The following is an 18,154-nucleotide window of genomic DNA, read 5'->3' on the forward strand; positions in this document are numbered from 1 at the left end:
GTTTAACATTCATACCCCATCAGAACTCAAAATATAACCTTGTTTTACCTTAATGTTTGTAAACAATGTGTAAGCAAACACTATAGGCCTCAAAACACATGTATAACTATAATGTTGATACAGTATCACGGATGGTCAGTCCTTGCATTCATAGTTCTGTCTATGAATTTGAGAGTGATATTATTTCTCCAGCCCCTCCCTCAGCTTTTTACCAAAACAACAGTGGCTGGGATCACACTTTGTTATTGTTTCAACTTCTGATTGGCCCTAGTTGTTCCTTCTGATGTTGGAACAGTGGTATGAGACAAGGAGTCCCAGAGAGAGACTACATCTTCTAGTGTTCATGTTAATGATGTTCTCACTGTCTTCCATCTACTCTACATATTTACAGTTAACCTCAGTAGGATGCTAGGTAAGTAGTGTCTTCAGATCATCACTTTGCTAACAATATATAAACCAATGTCTCTTCTATAGAAATGTTCCCTGACTTTTATCTGATGTTGGAATATTGTTATGAGACAAGGAGTCCCAGAGAGAGACTACATCTTCTAGTGTTCATGTTAATGATGTTCTCACTGTCTTCCATCTACTCTACATGTTTACAGATGTCCTCAGGAAGGAGAAGGGTAAGTCGTGTCTTTAAATCACCACATTGCTAACATTATGTAAACCAATGTCTCTTCTATATATGTACCTTCTAGTGAAGTAGAACACTTCATGTTGTTTATATTAATGTTCCCTGACTTTTATCTGATGTTGGAACATTGATATGAGACAAGGAGTCCCAGAAATAGACTACATCTTCTAGTGTTCATGTTAATGATGTTCTCACTGTCTTCCATCTACTCTACATGTTTACAGTTAACCTCAAGAAACTCTGGGAGCAGAATGGTAAGTACTGTCTTCAGATTATTTCTTTGCGAACAATATGTAAACCACAAAAGTTAAATGTTCTCTAATTTACAGACTTTAAGTAAGAAAACATTTTAAGAAGGCTATTCTTAGCATATGTAAGATGTTCCTTCTGATGTTGGAACATTGATATGAGACAAGGAGTCCCAGAGAGAGACTACATCTTCTAGTGTTCATGTTAATGATGTTCTCACTGTCTTCCATCTACTCTACATGTTTACAGATGACATCAAAAATAAGCTAGGTAAGTAGTGTCTTCAGATCATCACTTTGCTGGAATTATGTCAAACAATTATGCTTATTTTATTTATATAATCTCAACTGACATCCATGTCATTTGGTTCTGCTGTTAGATGAAGCACAGGGATATTGAACATGAATCTGTTATAATTATATATAAATAAACAACATATCTGACATTGTATTCTCATTTGAACTTTGCTGGGCTTTAAATTAGTTGAAAGCGCAGGTATAGATATTAGATGGGTGACGACAAAACCAAAAATCAAACATTGTTTTTCCACTGGATTTTGGTTGTGCATTTAGATGGTTGAAAGGACAGGGAAAACACATTGGAAATTCAACTAACTTTTTGTCTTTTTGAGTGGGTGAATATACTGTAGGTTGTAATCTCACTGATCAACTTCTCAACCAAATATTACCCAATTATCCACGTTGAAATGACGTAGTCAAATCAAATCAAATCAAATTTTATTTGTCACATACACATGGTTAGCAGATGTTAATGCGAGTATAGCGAAATGCTTGTGCTTCTAGTTCCGACAATGCAGTAATAACCAACAAGTAATCTAGCTAACAATTCCAAAACTACTACCTTATAGACACAAGTGTAAGGGGATAAATAATATGTACATAAAGATATATGAATGAGTGATGGTACAGAGCGGCATAGGCAAGATACAGTAGATGGTATTGAGTGCAGTATATACATATGAGATGAGTATATAAACAAAGTGGCATAGTTTAAAGTGGATAGTGATACATGTATTACATAAAGATGCAGTCGATGATATAGAGTACAGTATATACATATACATATGAGATGAATAATGTAGGGTATGTAATATTATATTAGGTAGCATTGTTTAAAGTGTCTAGTGATATATTTTACATCATTTCCCATCAATTCCCATTATTAAAGTGGCTGGAGTCGAGTCAGTGTGTTGGCAGCAGCCACTCAATGTTAGTGGTGGATGTTTAACAGTCTGATGGCCTTGAGATAGAAGCTGTTTTTCAGTCTCTCGGTCCCAGCTTTGATGCACCTGTACTGACCTCGCCTTCTGGATGATAGCGGGGTGAACAGGCAGTGGCTCGGGTGGTTGTTGTCCTTGATGATCTTTATGGCCTTCCTGTGACATCGGGTGGTGTAGGTGTCCTGGAGGGCAGGTAGTTTGCCCCCGGTGATGCGTTGTGCAGACCTCACTACCCTCTGGAGAGCCTTACGGTTGTGGGCAGAGCAGTTGCCGTACCAGGCGGTGATACAGCCCGCCAGGATGCTCTCGATTGTGCATCTGTAGAAGTTTGTGAGTGCTTTAGGTGACAAGCCAAATTTCTTCAGCCTCCTGAGGTTGAAGAGGCGCTGCTGCGTCTTCTTCATGATGCTGTCTGTGTAGGTGGACCAATTCAGTTTGTCTGTGATGTGTACGCCGAGGAACTTAAAACTTACTACCCTCTCCACTACTGTTCCATCAATGTGGATAGGGGGGTGTTCCCTCTGCTGTTTCCTGAAGTCCACAATCATCTCCTTAGTTTTGTTGACGTTGAGTGTGAGGTTATTTTCCTGACACCACACTCCGAGGGCCCTCACCTCCTCCCTGTAGGCCGTCTCATCATTGTTGGTAATCAAGCCTACCACTGTTGTGTCGTCCGCAAACTTGATGATTGAGTTGGAGGCGTGCGTGGCCACGCAGTCGTGGGTGAACAGGGAGTACAGGAGAGGGCTCAGAACGCACCCTTGTGGGGCCCCAGTGTTGAGGATCAGCGGGAGCAATGTTGTTGCCTACCCTCACCACCTGGGGGCGGCCCGTCAGGAAGTCCAGTACCCAGTTGCACAGGGCGGGGTCGAGACCCAGGGTCTCGAGCTTGATGACGAGCTTGGAGGGCACTATGGTGTTAAATGCCGAGCTGTAGTCGATGAACAGCATTCTCACATAGTATCCCTCTTGTCCAGATGGGTTAGGGCAGTGTGGTTGAGATTGCATCGTCTGTGGACCTATTTGGGCGGTAAGCAAATTGGAGTGGGTCTAGGGTGTCAGGTAGGGTGGAGGTGATATGGTCCTTGACTAGTCTCTCAAAGCACTTCATGATGACGGAAGTGAGTGCTACGGGGCGGTAGTCGTTTAGCTCAGTTACCTTAGCTTTCTTGGGAACAGGAACAATGGTGGCCCTCTTGAAGCATGTGGGAACAACAGACTGGGATAGGGATTGATTGAATATGTCTGTAAACACACCAGCCAGCTGGTCTGCGCATGCTCTGAGGGCGCGGCTGGGGATGCCGTCTGGGCCTGCAGCCTTGCGAGGGTTGACACGTTTAAATGTTTTCCGCACGACGTCGGCTGCAGTGAAGGATAGTCCGCATGTTTTAGTTGCGGGCCGTGTCAGTGGCACTGTATTGTCCTCAAAGCGGGCAAAAAAGTTATTTAGTCTGCCTGGGAGCAAGACATCCTGGTCCGTGACTGGGCTGGTTTTCTTTTTGTAATCCGTGATTGACTGTAGACCCTGCCACATACCTCGTGTCTGAGCCGTTGAATTGAGATTCTACTTTGTCTCTATACTGACGCTTAGCTTGTTTGATTGCCTTGCGGAGGGAAGAGTTACACTGTTTGTATTCGGTCATGTTTCCGGTCACCTTGCCCTGATTAAAAGCAGTGGTTCGGGCTTTCATTTTCACACGAATGCTGCCATCAATCCACGGTTTCTGGTTTGGGAATGTTTTAATCGTTGCTATGGGAACGACATCTTCAACGCACGTTCTAATGAACTCGCTCACCGAATCAGCGTATTCGTCAATGTTGTTGTCTGACGCAATACGAAACATATCCCAGTCCACGTGATGGAAGCAATCTTGGAGTGTGGAATCAGATTGGTCGGACCAGCGTTGAACATACCTCAGCGCGGGAGCTTCTTGTTTTAGTTTCTGTCTGTAGGCAGGGATCAACAAAATGGAGTCGTGGTCAGCTTTTCCGAAAGGAGGGCGGGGCAGGGCCTTATATGCGTCACAGAAGTAGCAGTGATCCAAGGTTTTTACAGCCCTGGTTGCGCAATCGATATGCTGATAAAATTTAGGGAGTCTTGTTTTCAGATTAGCCTTGTTAAAATCCCCAGCTACAATGAATGCAGCCTCCGGATAAATGGATTCCAGTTAGCAAAGAGTCAAATAAAGGTCATTCAGAGCCATCGATGTGTCTGCTCGGGGGGGAATATATACGGCTGTGATTATAATCGAAGAGAATTCCCTTGGTAGATAATGCGGTCGACATTTGATTGTGAGGAATTCTAAATCAGGTGAACAGTAGGACTTGAGTACCTGTATGTTGTTATGATCACACCACGTCACGTTAACCATGAAGCATACGCCCCCGCCCCTCTTCTTACCAGAAAGATGTTTGTTTCTGTCTGCGCGATGCGTGGAGAAACCAGCTGGCTGCACTGATTCCGATAGTGTCTCTCCAGTGAGCCATGTTTCCGTGAAGCAAAGAACGTTACAGTCTCTGATGTCCCTCTGGAATGCTACCCTTGCTCGGATTTCATCAACCTTGTTGTCAAGAGACTGGACATTGGCGAGAAGAATGCTAGGGAGTGGTGCACGATGTGCCTGTCTCCGGAGTCTGACCAGAAGACCACTCCGTTTCCCCCTTTTATGAAGTCGTTTTTTTGGGTCGGCGGCTGGGATCCATTCCGTTGTCCTGGGTGAAAGGCAGAACACAGGATCCGCTTCGCGAAAGTCATATTCTTGGTCGTACTGATGGTGAGTTGACGCTGCTCTTATGTTCAGTAGTTCTTCCCGACTGTATGTAATGAAACCTAAGATGACCTGGGGTACCAATGTAAGAAATAACACGTAAAAAAAAACAAAAAACTGCATAGTGTGCCCAGTGGTTCGTTTCTGATACACCAGGATCACTGATGGACCTGTCCCATTTGTTTAATGAAATTAAGAAGTGGTGGTAGGGTAGAATATCTTTATTGGAGAAGTTGTCTCAGAGGTACGCTGGACTCATTTAGGTGGTGGAACTCAATTTAGATTTGTGATGTTAGAGAAGTGATATGAGACAAGGAGTCCCAGAGAGAGACTACATCTTCTAGTGTTCATGTTAATGATGTTCTCACTGTCTTCCATCTACTCTACATGTTTACAGATGAACACAAGGATAAGTTAGGTAAGTAGTGTCTTCAGATCATCACTTTGCTGGAATTATGTCAACCATTTTATTTATGTTTTCTCTGAGAACATTAGATGTTCCTTTTGATGTTGTAACAGTGATATGAGACAAGGTCCGGGATTCACTGCAGGGCGCATTATAACACAGCACACTATAACAGACCTTTAAAAGTATTTTACACTTGAGTCGACATGTGCAGTGTTGGTGGAAAAAGGCTTTTAAATAGTGAATTGTCATCTGTGAAGGACCTGTGTGGTATACTGCACATGAATCCCGACCAAGGAGTCCCAGAGAGAGATTACATCTTCTAGTGTTCATGTTAATGATGTTCTCACTGTCTTCCATCTACTCTACATGTTTACAGATGACCTCACTAAGATGCTAGGTAAGTAGTGTCTTCTGATGTTGTAACATTGAAATGAGACAAGGAGTCCCAGAGAGAGATTCCATTTTCTAGTGTTAATGATGTTCTCACTGTCTTCCATCTACTCTACATGTATACAGATGTCCTCATGAAGGAGAGGGGTAAGTAGTGTCTTCAGATCATCACTTAATTAGGTCAAACATTTTATGTTTATTGATATTTCAACTGTAATCCATGTCATTTGATTCTGCCATTAGATTGAGACAGGGATATTAACATTAATCTGTTGGTTAAAAAAACATTGTGTTGGGCCTCCCGGGTGGCGCAGTGGTTAAGGGCGCTGTACTGCAGCGCCAGCTGTGCCATCGGAGTCCCTGGGTTCGCGCCCAGGCTCTGTCATAACTGGCCGCGACCGGGAGGTCCGTGGGGCGATGCACAATTGGCCTAGCGTCATCCGGGTTAGGGAGTGTTAGCTACTACAACAATTGGATACCATGAAAAAGGGGTAAAATAAAAAACATTGTGTCACTTTCGTTATATGAATCGGACCAAGGCGCAGCGTTGTATTATGACATTCTATATTTATTAAAAGAATCAACACTGAACAAACTAACAAGACAACAAAACGAACCGTGAAGCTAATATGAATAGTGCAGACAGGCAACAAAACATAGAACACACGAACACAAAAGGGGAAATGGCTACCTAAATATGATCCCCAATCAGAGACAACGATAAACAGCTGCCTCTGATTGGGAACCATATCAGGCCAACATAGACATACAAATGACCTAGACCTACAAAACCCCTAGACATACAAAAACCCTAGACAATACAAAAACTAACATACCCACCTTCGTCACACCCTGACCTAACCAAAATATAAAGAAAACAGAGATATCTAAGGTCAGAGCATGACACATTCTGACAATCTGACATTGTGTTCCTATTTGTACTTTGCTGTGCTTTAAATTAGTTGAAAGCCCAGGTGTTGACATTTTTACAACAACAAAATCAAAAATAAAACATTGTTTTTCCAATGGAGATTGGATGTGCTTTTAGATGGTTGAAAACATAGCTACTAATTCAACTAACTTCTGGCTGTCTTTTTGAGTGGGTGAATATACTGTCGGTTGTAATCTCATTGGTCAACGTCTCAACCAAATATTACTCAGTTATATCCACGTTGAAATTATGTAATGTGCCCAGTGGGTAGTTTCTGATACACCTGTATCACTGATGGACCAGTCACAATTATTAAATTAAATTAAGAAGTGGTAGAAAGCACATAATATCAAGGAGTCCCAGATCATCACTTTGAAAGGTTTATGTGAACCAGTTTATATAGGCAATATGTAATCCAATTCAAAACTTACCTTGAGGCCACAGGTATGTGATGCCGACGTCAGACACACTTCCAACCACAAAACAGGGAACCCAAAGCTCCGATAATCTGTAAAATACATTTGTTTTTACACTAAGGCTCCACGTTTCCAAAACACAGGTAATTTCATAGGCTACAGAGTCTTTCCATGATCAAACCAAAGATGATCGGATTTAAACATAAAACAAAAGGGTATATAGTAGCAGCTTTCTTACTTCATGTACAAGTGATACAAATAAAAATGATGATAACTCCATACCTGAGTCCCAGCTGACCCATAATGTATGGTAACTCCATACCTGAGTCCTAGCTGACCCATAATGTGTGGTAACTCCATACCTGAGTCCTAGCTGACCCATAATGTGTGGTAACTCCATACCTGTCCTTAGTTTGCCCATAATTTATGGTAACTCCATACCTGAGTCCTAGCTGACCCATAATGTATGGTAACTCCATACCTGAGTCCTTGCTCACCCATAATGTGTGGTAACTCCATACCTGAGTCTTAGTTGACCCATAATTTATGGTAACTCCATACCTGAGTCCTTGCTCACCCATAATGTGTGGTAACTCCATACCTGAGTCTTAGTTGACCCATAATTTATGGTAACTCCATACCTGAGACCTAGCTCACTCATAATGTGTGGTAACACCATACCTGAGACCTAGCTGCCAAAACTATAAATAGGTATAGGAAAGGGGAACATGGGGAAAAGGGGGTGTGTCCAAAAGGGTGTGTGTCCAGGTGAGGCTCCATTTTGTTTTCAAATACCCATGATACCATAATAGAAAACCAAAAACATGATTTCGTCAACCAATCTCCATAATGCAATATTCATCCTTATATTTTATAAGGCAATATTTCCTGATTCTAATTACTGTTGGGGAATAATCAGAATTAGTCGGTAACATAGATGTTTTATATTCATCATATGTTTGTAAGTTACTTCTCATCAGAATGTTTATTTTTGTATAATACTGTGGCCGGGTTTGCAGTCATCTGTTCTCTGTCAAGACTAAGTTACTTGGGTCGCAGAGAGGGGAGAGGTCAAGCAGCGTGTAGCTCTTGGCTCCACAATGTCTGTGTGCTACTCAATGTGTCTCTGTGATCTTGTCAAGGACGGGTGTATTTGATATATGCCTGTTGATATGAGGATTTGGTTTATGGTTCTGAGAGCGAGAAAAGAACATAGTTTTGGAGACAAAGCTGAACGATAAATTATGGCCAATGCTGTCTGGCTATATGTGTCTTTGCTATAAAGGATCTCAGTTGCAATGTGTAAGGGACTCTCAGAGAATTCATTTATAGACACTGAATTGATCTGAGAGTCACAGGGTTGTGATGGAGCTCATAATTAAAGATGGACTTTGTGATAACTCTGACTTGTGTGTGGTTTGCTCTCATGATTTGGTAAATACAGGAAATTTCCACGACATTACGCAAAACATAAACATTTGTAATGAGACGGAAACAAATGTCCTTATTTTCAAACACATTTTATGGTTTTTTTTTGGAGCACATTAAAGCGTCAATCAGCAGTTGCTATATCCATTTTTGGACTTAGAAATGAATATGTACCCATTGATTCTTGAAGAATATAACCTATAAATGCTTTTTTTTTACCTTAATATTTGTAAACAAAGTAAATGTAAACAAACACTCTATAGTGTCAAAACATTTCTAAAACTATTATTTTGATATCATGGATGGTCAGTCCTTGCATCCATAGTTCTGTCTATGAATTTGAGTGATATTATCTCTCCAGCCCCTCCCTCAGCTTTTTACCAAAACAGTGGCAGGGATCACTCTTTTTTATTGTTTCAGGTGCTGATTGGCCATTTAAAGGTGTTACATCTGATGTTGGAACAGTGGTATGAGACAAGGGCTGGGATTCATTTCAAGGTGCATTATAGCACAGCACACTTTAACAGACTTTTAAAGGTATTTTACGCTTGAGACGACATGTGCAGTGTTTACCATGAATGTGATCTCTGTGAATGCCGGTGGAAAATGCCTTTAAAAAACTGATTTGTCAGCTGTGAAGTGCCCTGCTGTATACTGCACATTGGATTGAGTCACGACCAAGAAGTCCAAAATATAAACTACATCTTCTAGTGTTGAATTCTCTCTAATATTCCCACTTTATTAAGTAGGAAAACATTTTAAGAAGGTTATTCTGAGCTCATTGAAGATGCTCTTTCTGATGTTGGAACAGTGTTATGATACAAGGAGTCCCAGAGAGAGACTACATTTTCTAGTGTTCATGTTAGTGATGTTCTCACTGTCTTCCATCTACTCTGCATGTTTACAGATGAAACCGAGGGACTCTGTAACCAGAGTGGTGAGTACTGTCTTCCGATTATTACTTTGCTAACATTATTATAACCACAAAAGTTAAATTTTCTCTAATTTACAGACCATTTTAAGACGGCTATTCTTAGCATATATAAGATGTTCCTTCTTATGTTGGAACATTGATATGAGAAGGAGTCCCAAAAGAGCAATCAGTAGTTTTTGGACTTGAATGATTAATGATATGTACCCATTGATTCTTGAATAATTTCACTTATAAATGATTAATGAGCTTAGTTTAACTGTTGTACCCCATCAGAACTCAAAATATAAGCTTGTTTAACCTTAATGTTTGTCAACAAAGTGTAAGTGTAAAACATATTTAAAACTATAATGATGATACAGTATTAGTATCAGTCCTTACATCCATAGCTCTGTCTATGAAGTTGAGAGTGATGTTATTTCTCCAGCCACTCCCTCAGCTTATTAACAAAACAACAGTGGCTGGGTTCACACTTTGTTATTATTTCAACTTCTGATTGGCCCAAGTTGTTCCTTCTGATGTTGGAACATTGATATGAGACAAGGAGTCCCAGAGAGAGACTACATCTTCTAGTGTTCATGTTAATGATGTTCTCACTGTCTTCCATCTACTCTACATATTTAGAGGGAACTCGTTAAGGTGAAGGGTAAGTAAGGTACTGTTGTGTCTTTGGCTATGCCGGATTAAGTGATATGACATGCTATTCTATAAAATCATTTCTCCGTAATTAATATTACCTGATTGAGCTAATCATGTAAATTTAATTAACTAGAGAGTTGGGCACCACAAAATAATATTTATAGAGCTGTTATCTTTCGAATAAACTCTTAAAGACCTAGTAATATTTTACATCAATAGCAGTCAATATTAATCGTCACCTTAATTCAGTCTCATCTGAAAGTCTTAAATTCTTGGTTATCTTCACAACCCTGGCTAACAAGTTGAATCAGCAATACAAAATTGGGTTTAATTATTTATTTACTAAATACCTAACTAATCACACAGAATTACATATACAAATCATTAATCATGACTTGATTACAAATTACATCATAAAGGAAAACATCCCTAGCGGGCGGAACAGATATGACAGCTGGTTACACAAAAGAAAAGGGTCTGGGTTTGAGTGGAAGAGCGGGAAGACTGAGGAACAAAGGGAGAAGCTGTGCTATCGTAAATACAGTATCTTATGCATTCTAAATTACCGCCCATTTGGAATAAGAAAATGCAATAAATATTTACTCTGAGATGCGCTTCGGTAGGTTGATGGTAGATGGTGTTAGATTCGTGTTGCCAAACCGAGTCCTTTGTCCTTTGAAGAATGTCTCTGGTGGTCAATTGGATACGTTGTAGTAACGTCGTTGTGTGATAGACGGGATACTCTGTCTGTTCCTTCGTAACCCTCGTTTGCAGCTGCTGTTGCTAACCCAACGGCTAGGAGGTATCACTCTGCAGTGAGTAAGAGGTCAAAGTTCATACCATTCGCAACCAAAGCTCACGCTGAGGTTGGCTTAGTTCTGTAGTTGACATGTTCGTCCTTTTAAACGCAGAGGCTGCAGACCTCGGGTACTTGGAAAAGGTTACATACTCGTCAAGGCTTTATATAGTGGATCTGGATCACTGATGGACCAGTCACATTAATGTTGATGTTCTAGAACAGGATGTGTTGAGGCTCTAGAGGACCACTAGACTAGAGAGAGTTAGTCTCTGATACACCTGGATCACTGATGGACCAGTCACATTAATGTTGATGTTCTAGAACAGGATGTGTTGAGGCTATAGAGGCCCACTAGACTAGAGAGAGTTAGTCTCTGATACACCTGGATCACTGATACCTGGATCACTATACTATTTAAAGCGAAACAGTTTTAAAGTATGTATGGTTATGAAAAACTTCATAGTGGTGTCTGCAGTAGTAATTGTGTAGACTGATTATAGTTGAAAAAGTGGGTAGATGAAAGTTAGAATAGCCTGAGAAGATGAAATTTGGTTTGCTATATCTAGCTTGAACGGTTCTGTTGGTGGGTTATTTTATGCTGATGTATGGTCATGTGGAGTGATTGGTTAATTTGAAGTTAGCATAGCCCGAACATGTGAACATTGGTTTTAGTTTCTCTTGCTTGAATGGTTCAAGAGTTACTGTTGGTGGGTTGTTTTATGGAAATCTATGCAACATTATATAGGATAGGCGGGTATATGTAGCTAATTTATGCACATTTATAAGTTATTACTTTATAAAAGTTTAAGAATTTGAACTTAGGATAGCCTGAACATGTGAACGTTGGTTTTGTGGATCTAGCTTGAACGGTTCAACAGTTACAGTTATTGTTTGTAGGAATTATATATATATATATATATATATATATATATATATATATATATTGTCATGTACTGTCATGTTGTGTCTTGTCTCTGTCCTTTCCCTTCACCCTGTCTCCCTCTGCTGGTCGTTGTTAGGTTACCTTTTCTCCCCCGCTTTCCCCCAGCTGTTCCTTGTCTCCTCTGACTACCCATTCACCCCGTTTCCCACCTGTTCCCTTTTTCCCTCTGATTAGGTCCCTATATCTCTCTCTGTTTCTGTTCCTGTCCTTGTCGGATTCTTGTTTGTTGTGTTTCATGCCTGAGCCAGACTATCGTCATGTTTGCTGTAACCTTGTCCTGTCCTGTCGGAATCTGCCGGTCTATCTGAGCCTACCTATGTTTGGTTATTAAAGAAGCTCTGTTTAAGTTAGTTCGCTTTTGGGTCCTCATTCACTCACCATAACAGAAGAATCCGACCAAGAATGGACCCAGCGACTTCGGATCCTCTCCACTCAGCCGTCGGGATCCAGGGAGCAATGCTAGGCAGACACGAGCAGGAAGTGTCTGCTGCTCGACATGCCGTTGAGACCCTGGCCACCCAAGTCTCCAACCTCACAGAACAGGTTCACCATCTCCGCCTCGATCCACCGGCCACTTCCAGGGCTTTCGAATCTCCGGAGCCCAGAATCAATAACCCGCCGTGTTACTCTGGGGAGCCCACTGAATGCCGCTCGTTCCTCACCCAGTGTGATATTGTGTTTTCTCTCCAGCCCAACACTTACTCCAGGAGCACTGCTCGTGTCGCCTACGTCATATCTCTCCTTATTGGACGGGCTCGTGAGTGGGGCACGGCAATCTGGGAGGCAAGGGCTGAGTGTACTAACCAGTATCAGGACTTTAAGGAGGAGATGATACGGGTTTTTGATCGATCTGTTTTTGGGGAGGAGGCTTCCAGGGCCCTGTCTTCCCTATGTCAAGGCAATCGATCCATAACAGACTACTCTATTGAGTTTCGCACTCTTGCTGTCTCCAGTGGCTGGAACGAGCCGGCCTTGCTCGCTCGTCTTCTGGAGGGTTTCCACGCAGAGGTAAAGGATGAGATTCTCTCCCGGGAGGTTCCTTCCAGCGTGGATTCCTTGATTGAACTCGCTATTCGCATTGAGCGACGGGTTGATCTTCGTCACCGAGCTCGTGGAAAGGAGCTCGCGCTCTCCGTCGCCTCCCTCTCCGCATCACTACCATCTTCCTCTGCCGGCTCGGGTGCTGAGCCCATGCAGCTGGGAGGTATCCGCATCTCGACTAAGGAGAGGGAACGGAGAATCACCAACCGCCTCTGTCTCTATTGCGGTTCCGCTGGTCATTTTGTCACTTCATGTCCAGTAAAAGGCCAGAGCTCGTCAGTAAGCGGAGGGCTACTGGTGAGCGCTACTACTCCTGTCTCTCCTTCAAGATCCTGCACTACCTTGTCGGTCCATCTACGCTGGACCGGTTCGTCAGCTTCCTGCAGTGCCTTAATAGACTCTGGGGCGGAGGGCTGTTTTATGGACGAGACCTGGGCTCGGGAACATGACATTCCTCTCAGACAGTTAAAGGAGCCCACGGCCTTGTTCGCCCTGGATGGTAGTCCTCTCCCCAGGATTCAGCGTGAGACGCTACCTTTAACCCTCACTGTTTCTGGTAATCATAGTGAAACCATTTCTTTTTAAATTTTTCGTTCACCTTTTACACCTGTTGTTTTGGGCCATCCCTGGCTAGTTTGTCATAATCCTTCCATTAATTGGTCTAGTAATTCTATCCTCTCCTGGAACGTCTCTTGTCATGTGAAATGTTTAATGTCTGCTATCCCTCCTGTTTCCTCTGTCTCTTCTTCACAGGAGGAGCCTGGTGATTTGACAGGGGTGCCGGAGGAATATCACGATCTGCGCACGGTGTTCAGTCGGTCCAGGGCCACCTCTCTTCCTCCACACCGGTCGTATGATTGTAGTATTGATCTCCTTCCGGGAACCACCCCCCCCCCGGGGTAGACTATACTCTCTGTCGGCTCCCGAACGTAAGGCTCTCGAAGATTATTTGTCTGTAGCTCTTGACGCCGGTACCATAGTCCCCTCCTCCTCTCCCGCCGGAGCGGGGTTTTTTTTTGTCAAGAAGAAGGACGGGTCTCTGCGCCCCTGCATAGATTATCGAGGGCTGAATGACATAACAGTGAAGAATCGTTATCCGCTTCCTCTTATGTCTTCAGCCTTCGAGATCCTGCAGGGAGCCAGGTTTTTCACTAAGTTGGACCTTCGTAACGCTTACCATCTCGTGCGCATCAGGGAGGGGGACGAGTGGAAGACGGCGTTTAACACTCCGTTAGGGCACTTTGAATACCGGGTTCTTCCTTTCGGCCTCGCTAACGCTCCAGCTGTCTTTCAGGCATTAGTCAATGATGTCCTGAGAGACATGCTGAACATCTTTGTTTTCGTTTACCTTGACGATATCCTGATTTTTTCACCGTCACTCCAGATTCATGTTCAGCACGTTCGACGTGTCCTCCAGCGCCTTTTAGAGAATTGTCTTTTTGTGAAGGCTGAGAAGTGCACTTTTCATGCCTCCTCCGTCACATTTCTCGGTTCTGTTATTTCCGCTGAAGGCATTAAGATGGATCCCGCTAAGGTCCAAGCTGTCATTGATTGGCCCGTCCCTAAGTCACGCGTCGAGCTGCAGCGCTTTCTCGGCTTCGCGAACTTCTATCGTCGTTTCATCCGTAATTTCGGTCAGGTGGCAGCTCCTCTCACAGCCCTTACTTCTGTCAAGACGTGCTTTAAGTGGTCCGTTTCCGCCCAGGGAGCTTTTGATCTCCTCAAGAATCGTTTTACATCCGCTCCTATCCTTGTTACACCTGACGTCTCTAGACAGTTCGTTGTCGAGGTTGACGCGTCAGAGGTGGGCGTGGGAGCCATCCTTTCTCAGCGCTCCCTCTCTGACGACAAGGTCCACCCATGCGCGTATTTTTCTCATTGCCTGTCGCCTTCGGAACGTAACTATGATGTGGGTAACCGCGAACTGCTCGCCATCCGGTTAGCCCTAGGCGAATGGCGACAGTGGTTGGAGGGGGCGACCGTTCCTTTTGTCGTTTGGACTGACCATAGGAACCTTGAGTACATCCGTTCTGCCAAACGACTTAATGCGCGTCAGGCGCGTTGGGCGCTGTTTTTCGCTCGTTTCGAGTTCGTGATTTCTTATCGTCCGGGCTCTAAGAACACCAAGCCTGATGCTTTGTCTCGTCTCTTCAGTTCTTCAGTAGCCTCCACTGACCCCGAGGGGATTCTCCCTGAGGGGCGTGTTGTCGGGTTGACTGTCTGGGGAATTGAGAGGCAGGTAAAACAAGCGTTCACTCACACTCCGTCGCCGCGCGCTTGTCCTAGGAACCTTCTTTTCGTTCCCGTTCCTACTCGTCTGTCCGTTCTTCAGTGGGCTCACTCTGCCAAGTTAGCCGGCCACCCTGGCGTTCGGGGTACGCTTGCTTCCATTCGCCAGCGTTTTTGGTGGCCCACCCGGGAGCATGACACGCGTCGTTTCGTGGCTGCTTGTTCGGTCTGCGCGCAGACTAAGTCCGGTAACTCTCCTCCTGCCGGCCGTCTCAGGCCGCTTCCTATTCCCTCTCGACCGTGGTCTCACATCGCCTTAGATTTTGTCACCGGACTGCCTTCGTCAGCGGGGAAGACTGTTATTCTTACGGTTGTCGATAGGTTCTCTAAGGCGGCTCATTTCATTCCCCTTGCTAAGCTTCCTTCTGCTAAAGAGACGGCACAAATCATCATCGAGAATGTTTTCAGAATTCATGGCCTTCCGTCAGACGTCGTTTCGGACAGAGGTCCGCAATTCACGTCTCAATTTTGGAGGGAGTTTTGCCGTTTGATTGGGGCTTCCGTCAGTCTCTCTTCCGGCTTTCACCCCCAGTCTAACGGTCAAGCAGAACGGGCCAATCAGACTATTGGTCGCATCTTACGCAGTCTTTCTTTTCGTAACCCTGCGTCTTGGTCAGAACAGCTCCCCTGGGCAGAATACGCCCACAACTCGCTTCCTTCGTCTGCGACCGGGCTATCTCCTTTTCAGAGTAGCCTCGGGTACCAGCCTCCGCTGTTCTCATCTCAGTTCGCCGAGTCCAGCGTCCCCTCCGCTCAGGCTTTTGTCCAACGTTGCGAGCGCACCTGGAAGAGGGTCAGGTCTGCACTTTGCCGTTATAGGACGCAGACTGTGAGGGCTGCTAATAAGCGTAGAACTAAGAGTCCTAGATATTGTCGCGGTCAGAGAGTTTGGCTCTCCACTCAGAACCTTCCCCTTAAGACGGCTTCTCGCAAGTTGACCCCGCGGTTCATTGGTCCGTTCCGTATTTCTCGGGTCATTAATCCTGTCGCAGTTCGACTTCTTCTTCCGCGATACCTTCGTCGCGTCCACCCAGTCTTCCATGTCTCCTGCATCAAGCCCGTCCTTCGCGCCCCCGCTCGTCTTCCCCCCCCCCCCCCATCCTTGTCGAGGGCGCACCCATCTACAGGGTCCGTAGAATTTTGGACATGCGTCCTCGGGGCCGTGGTCACCAGTACCTCGTAGATTGGGAGGGGTACGGTCCTGAGGAGAGGAGTTGGGTTCCCTCTCGGGACGTGCTGGACCGTGCGCTGATCGAGGATTTCCTCCGTTGCCGCCAGGTTTCCTCCTCGAGTGCGCCAGGAGGCGCTCGGTGAGTGGGGGGGTACTGTCATGTACTGTCATGTTGTGTCTTGTCTCTGTCCTTTCCCTTCACCCTGTCTCCCTCTGCTGGTCGTTGTTAGGTTACCTTTTCTCCCCCGCTTTCCCCCAGCTGTTCCTTGTCTCCTCTGACTACCCATTCACCCCGTTTCCCACCTGTTCCCTTTTTCCCTCTGATTAGGTCCCTATATCTCTCTCTGTTTCTGTTCCTGTCCTTGTCGGATTCTTGTTTGTTGTGTTTCATGCCTGAGCCAGACTATCGTCATGTTTGCTGTAACCTTGTCCTGTCCTGTCGGAATCTGCCGGTCTATCTGAGCCTACCTATGTTTGGTTATTAAAGAAGCTCTGTTTAAGTTAGTTCGCTTTTGGGTCCTCATTCCCTCACCATAACATATATATATATATATATATATATATATACAGTGCCTTGCGAAAGTATTCGGCCCCCTTGAACTTTGCGACCTTTTGCCACATTTCAGGCTTCAAACATAAAGATATAAAACTGTATTTTTTTTGTGAAGAATCAACAACAAGTGGGACACAATCATGAAGTGGAATGACATTTATTGGATATTTCAAACTCTTTTAACAAATCAAAAACTGAAAAATTGGGCGTGTAAAATTATTCAGCCCCCTTAAGTTAATTCTTTGTAGCGCCACCTTTTGCTGCGATTACAGCTGTAAGTCGCTTGGGGTATGTCTCTGAAATGTTTTCCCATTCCTCCTTGCAAAACAGCTCGAGCTCAGTGAGGTTGGATGGAGAGCATTTGTGAACAGCAGTTTTCAGTTCTTTCCACAGATTCTCGATTGGATTCAGGTCTGGACTTTGACTTGGCCATTCTAACACCTGGATATGTTTATTTTTGAACCATTCCATTGTAGATTTTGCTTTATGTTTTGGATCATTGTCTTGTTGGAAGACAAATCTCCGTCCCAGTCTCAGGTCTTTTGCAGACTCCATCAGGTTTTCTTCCAGAATGGTCCTGTATTTGGCTCCATCCATCTTCCCATCAATTTTAACCATCTTCCCTGTCCCTGCTGAAGAAAAGCAGGCCCAAACCATGATGCTGCCACCACCATGTTTGACAGTGGGGATGGTGTGTTCAGCTGTGTTGCTTTTACGCCAAACATAACGTTTTGCATTGTTGCCAAAAAGTTCAATTTTGGTTTCATCTGACCAGAGCACCTTCTTCCACATGTTTGGTGTGTCTCCCAGGTGGCTTGTGGCAAACTTTAAACGACACTTTTTATGGATATCTTTAAGAAATGGCTTTCTTCTTGCCACTCTTCCATAAAGGCCAGATTTGTGCAATATATGACTGATTGTTGTCCTATGGACAGAGTCTCCCACCTCAGCTGTAGATCTCTGCAGTTCATCCAGAGTGATCATGGGCCTCTTGGCTGCATCTCTGATCAGTCTTCTCCTTGTATGAGCTGAAAGTTTAGAGGGACGGCCAGGTCTTGGTAGATTTGCAGTGGTCTGATACTCCTTCCATTTCAATATTATCGCTTGCACAGTGCTCCTTGGGATGTTTAAAGCTTGGGAAATCTTTTGTATCCAAATCCGGCTTTAAACTTCTTCACAACAGTATCTCGGACCTGCCTGGTGTGTTCCTTGTTCTTCATGATGCTCTCTGCGCTTTTAACGGACCTCTGAGACTATCACAGTGCAGGTGCATTTATACGGAGACTTGATTACACACAGGTGGATTGTATTTATCATCAT

The 18,154-nt window shown here is 44.1% G+C and overlaps 2 protein-coding genes across 4 annotated transcripts in view; both read left to right on the forward strand.

Moving 5' to 3' along the window:
- LOC149985682 (butyrophilin subfamily 1 member A1-like) overlaps positions 1-18,154 on the forward strand; it is an 89,520-nt gene that overhangs the window by 56,027 nt on the left and 15,339 nt on the right. The window lies entirely within an intron of this gene.
- The window catches only part of LOC118966040 (butyrophilin subfamily 2 member A1-like), a 49,172-nt gene that overhangs the window by 14,782 nt on the left and 16,236 nt on the right, over positions 1-18,154 (forward strand). For 2 of the 3 annotated variants that reach the window (XM_036987922.2, XM_036987937.2), the window contains exons 7-15: positions 392-412; positions 606-626; positions 862-891; positions 1,136-1,156; positions 5,292-5,312; positions 5,680-5,700; positions 5,820-5,840; positions 9,376-9,405; positions 10,024-10,045. In XM_036987922.2, coding sequence (XP_036843817.1) covers positions 392-412; positions 606-626; positions 862-891; positions 1,136-1,156; positions 5,292-5,312; positions 5,680-5,700; positions 5,820-5,840; positions 9,376-9,405; positions 10,024-10,037 — 200 coding nt within the window. In that variant the 3' untranslated portion in view covers positions 10,038-10,045. The remainder of the gene's footprint in view (positions 1-391; positions 413-605; positions 627-861; positions 892-1,135; positions 1,157-5,291; positions 5,313-5,679; positions 5,701-5,819; positions 5,841-9,375; positions 9,406-10,023; positions 10,046-18,154) is intronic. The other variant, XM_090181815.1, reaches the window with a different exon arrangement.

This window comes from Oncorhynchus mykiss, chromosome 1 (assembly GCF_057628025.1).
Source record: "Oncorhynchus mykiss isolate SJ-2025 chromosome 1, ASM5762802v1, whole genome shotgun sequence".
NCBI classification, from domain to species: Eukaryota; Metazoa; Chordata; class Actinopteri; order Salmoniformes; family Salmonidae; genus Oncorhynchus; species Oncorhynchus mykiss.